This window comes from Octopus bimaculoides, chromosome 2, assembly GCF_001194135.2.
Source record: "Octopus bimaculoides isolate UCB-OBI-ISO-001 chromosome 2, ASM119413v2, whole genome shotgun sequence".
Taxonomy (NCBI): domain Eukaryota; kingdom Metazoa; phylum Mollusca; class Cephalopoda; order Octopoda; family Octopodidae; genus Octopus; species Octopus bimaculoides.
The window spans coordinates 108105348-108109335 of NC_068982.1; the positions used below are offsets into that span (position 1 = coordinate 108105348).

Here is a 3988-nt window from a genome sequence, read left to right on the forward strand (position 1 = left end):
TGTCTTCCACAGGTTCAAAAATAAACTTGTCAAGCTACTTCATTTTGGTAATATTTATAGGATTGATGTTACTCCTCCAGAAATTAAAGAAACAATAAAGAAGAATACGACTGTTATCAAATGAACAATATTTCGACATCTAGTGTGTCTTCCACAGGTTCAAAAATAAACTTGTCAAGCTACTTCATTTTGGTAATATTTATAGGATTGATGTTACTCCTCCAGAAATTAAAGAAACGAGTGCTTAATAATCGACGTGGCAGTGCCAGGAGATTAACATTTCATGAAAGAAAGAGAAAGATTGATAAATACGGAGACCTGAGAATCGAAATCGTCAAGATGTGGCAGCTACGAGAGTCAAACATAAAGGTTGTCCCTGTTGTCATCAGAGCATTGGGTTCAGTGTCACACAACCTGAAGAAACATCTGGAAACTTTAGAAATACTCTACAATCTACAAATGTAAATAATTTTTTTTGTTTTGATTTGAAAGAATTATACAGAGAAACTTTTTATATAAACAATTCATTTCTTGGATTATAATACAATAATAAAAAAAACAAACTTTCATTTGACAGTTAAGTCTTTATTTTACAGTAGTTGAGGAAAAAAATGATTTAAATTTCATAGTAAGTACCACATCCAAGATTCATATTGCAGGAACTAGAGACATGGCACAGTTTGGTAAGTTTTCTTCAATGGAACACAAAAATAGGCATGGAATTTCTACCAGACACACGTGCATTAGCCAACAACCATAAACACACATGCACACATACATGCAAACACACATATAAATCAATACATACACACAAACATACACCTGTGTGCATACTTATGTTGCACACCCACACATTCACACACTAAATGTACATCGGAGGTTTAAAATGAACTTGTTTTGTTTTTCAACTCAGAAAAAGAACAAGACCTGCCAAATGGCAGTGGCAGAGAGAGAGAGAGAGAGAGAGAGAGAGAGAGAGAGAGAGAGAGAGAGAGAGAGAGAGAGAGAGAGAGATTGGTGGGCAACAGAAATGACCATTGCCAGCATTTAGAGTATCCAAACTAGCAGATAGCAGACTTCATAACACCACCAGCAACAGCAATAGTAGTAGTAGTAGTAGAAGTAGTAGTAGTAGTTATAGAGCTACTACTACTGTCACCACTACTACTACTACAATCAATTGTTGACAGAGGACAAACAGAAGAAAGGTTTACAGCAGATAATATTCATTTATCCTCCTCTCTGGTCAACCAAATCTTGTTAAAATGCTGTAGTAGTAGTAGTAGTAGTTATAACACTACTGCTGCTTTAAAAAAAACAACAAAAAAGAACCCTGCTATCCCTGGTTACTATCATTAGTTAGGTTGGCCAACTAATATAATAGTAGTGCAAGTAGTAGCAGCAACAGCAGCAGCAAGAAATATATATATATGTATATATTTTTTTTTATGTCAATCTCAAGGAATTCCTCTGCTCCAGACAACATGATCTTGTGATTGAGCACTGGACTGAGTTTATTTATGAGATAGATGAAAGCAAACAGAAATCTCTGGAGTGAACAGAAGAAAATTCTGTTGGAGGCTCTGTAGAGTTATGATAAACCAAAAAGCAATATATTATTATTATACAACTAACTGCTGATGAACTCCAGAGCTAAGTTCTATATTGTCAATACAGATGACATGGGCAATCTCCTACAATCTTCATTATGTTTTTACAGCTCCATACTGTTCTGACTGACTTACACAGCCAGCTCCACATTGCTCTTACAGAATATCCAATAATATGCACATTGCTATGACAAACCTCAGAACCAGTGTATGTCTTTTATAACAGACCAGACAGCCATTGATTTGTACTATTTATATCTGTTTAGACAGATTTTGCAGCCAGTCCTTTCTTGTTACGACATAATCTTCTTTCTGGTGAGAAACTCCACAGTCAATACGTTATTCTGCTGATAAACACCACGGCTGATTCCATGCTGTTGTGACAAGAGTCCACAGCCAATTTCAAACTTATATACTAAATCACCAAGCATGATGTTCTCTTGTAAGGTTTAAAAAAAAAAGAGAAAAAAAAAAAGAAAGAAAAGCTTGGTGTTAATTGTACACTCATTTCTAGTCAAATTAGAGTTTAAAATAAAGACCACATAGCAAAAAAAAATGGAAAAAAAGGAAATTGTAGATAATTCTGTAAATATTTTGTTTGTTATTTACACTAGATGTATTTTTTTTTGTAATTTATTTGTAAATTTAACACAAACATCACTAAAATATTGTATCAGCTGGCCACATCAATGGCATAAATGCACCATGTTATCACTTATAGCACTGGTAACAGTAGTTAGTATTAAAATTAGTAGTAGTAGTAGTAATAGTAATGCTAGTGGTGGAGGTGGTTGTGATAGTAGTGGTAGTAGTAGTAAAATGTTCTATGTAAGCCAACACAACAGCAGTAGAAGGTGCAAACGAGGTAGTCCAAAGGTGGTCTGTTGGAGGTGAAACTGCTAAGATGGTCAAAGGTCAGATAGAACCAAATGGCACAATAGTATTGGTACTGTTGGTGTTGATTCTCAAAAATACAGTAAGAAGTAGCATCATCATCATCATCATCATCTTCATCATTATTACTACTGCTGTTGTCAGTGCTGCTTCACACAGCACACAGTCACAAGAATACTCTTGGTAGAGCCAGCAGCACTAGGGAAAGCTTAACAAGCAAGTTGCACTCAGTTCAGATTAGTTGAGACAACATCTAGTAATGGCATAATCCCATTATGGTGTTAGTTGGTAGTGAAGGTAGTAATAGTAGTGGATTTCTTGAGATGTAGACAATGTCTTGACCACTGTTTGAGAGCTTAACTGAGTGACTTTGAGTCATAGCTGGGACAGAGGCTAAAAAGAAAAAGACAAAAAATTTAAATATATAGATATAAATATATACATATGATTGCTCTACAAGAAACAAAAACATTTTATTAAAAATATAACTCATTGTTTCTTCTATTCTTCCTATATTGAAAAGTATGAAAGGTAAACAAAAGAGGTTGATAAATTACAACAGGACCAATGAAATTACATGCAAGAAAACTTCACTAATCAAACAGAATGTAAGCAAAACTACTACTGCTCAGAAATTGTGAGAACAATGAGGACCACAACCCTAAATACACAGGCACGCACACAGTCAACAATGAGTTCAGTTCAACCCATAACACAGGAAGTTAAGGCCAGTTGTCTGTAGGGATTCCTGCATGGTAACGGCATAATTCTGATAGCTGAAACTGTAGAAGATTTAGAGAAGAAATTCCAGACATGGTAGTAAAACTTATAAACAAGTAACCATAAAATAAGCTTAGTAAAAACTAAAGTATTAGTAAATAGGGAAGAAGACAGGAGCCTGGTACCATCAAGTAAATGGCCAGGCTTGATATGCAGAAAAGGAGTAGGTAGAAATCACACTGTGAACTATGGATGCCCAAGTCGTGAAATGGGATCAATGGCAGATTAACAGAGAAAATAAGACTTCAGTAAGCATTATGAGTTCACAGGAAACACTCTCAAATGTTTTAAAGACACATATTAGTTGAAAAATTGTTAACTAGATCACTGAGAGTGGATGTTCTAGAAAGACAAGTATATTAATGAGAGTATGAACAAGTTAGCAAAGTTCAGGAAGTGACTGTTTCAGCTGGTAACAAAAAACTTCTCCTATAGAGTAGATTATATTGTATGATGTCTGTGTATGAAGTGTGATGCTGCATGGAAGTGAGATGTAAGCCTTAAATGCAGAAGATTTGCAAAGACTAGAAAGGAATGAAGTGATCATGCATGAACAGCAGAGTACAAATGAGCTGCAAGAAGAATCAGAAGTAGCGTTCAAAACAGAAGACTGTAATGATAAAGACAAATGATGCCATGGTGAAATCTGAGCATCTTTAGGAATAGTGTGTGTGTGTGTGGATATATATATATATATATATATA

At 34.9% G+C, this 3988-nt stretch overlaps 1 protein-coding gene across 7 annotated transcripts in view; it reads right to left on the reverse strand.

Annotated features, from left to right (window-relative positions):
• Positions 1–564: 564 nt before the first annotated feature.
• The window catches only part of LOC106876266 (transcription factor 20), a 128630-nt gene continuing 125206 nt past the window's right edge, over positions 565–3988 (reverse strand). For all 7 annotated transcript variants that reach the window (XM_052978588.1, XM_052978586.1, XM_052978584.1 and 4 more), the window contains one exon: positions 565–2897. Coding sequence is in view for 1 of the 7 variants with exons in the window: in XM_052978584.1 (XP_052834544.1) it covers positions 2880–2897 (18 nt within the window). In the remaining 6 variants the exon portion in view is untranslated. The remainder of the gene's footprint in view (positions 2898–3988) is intronic.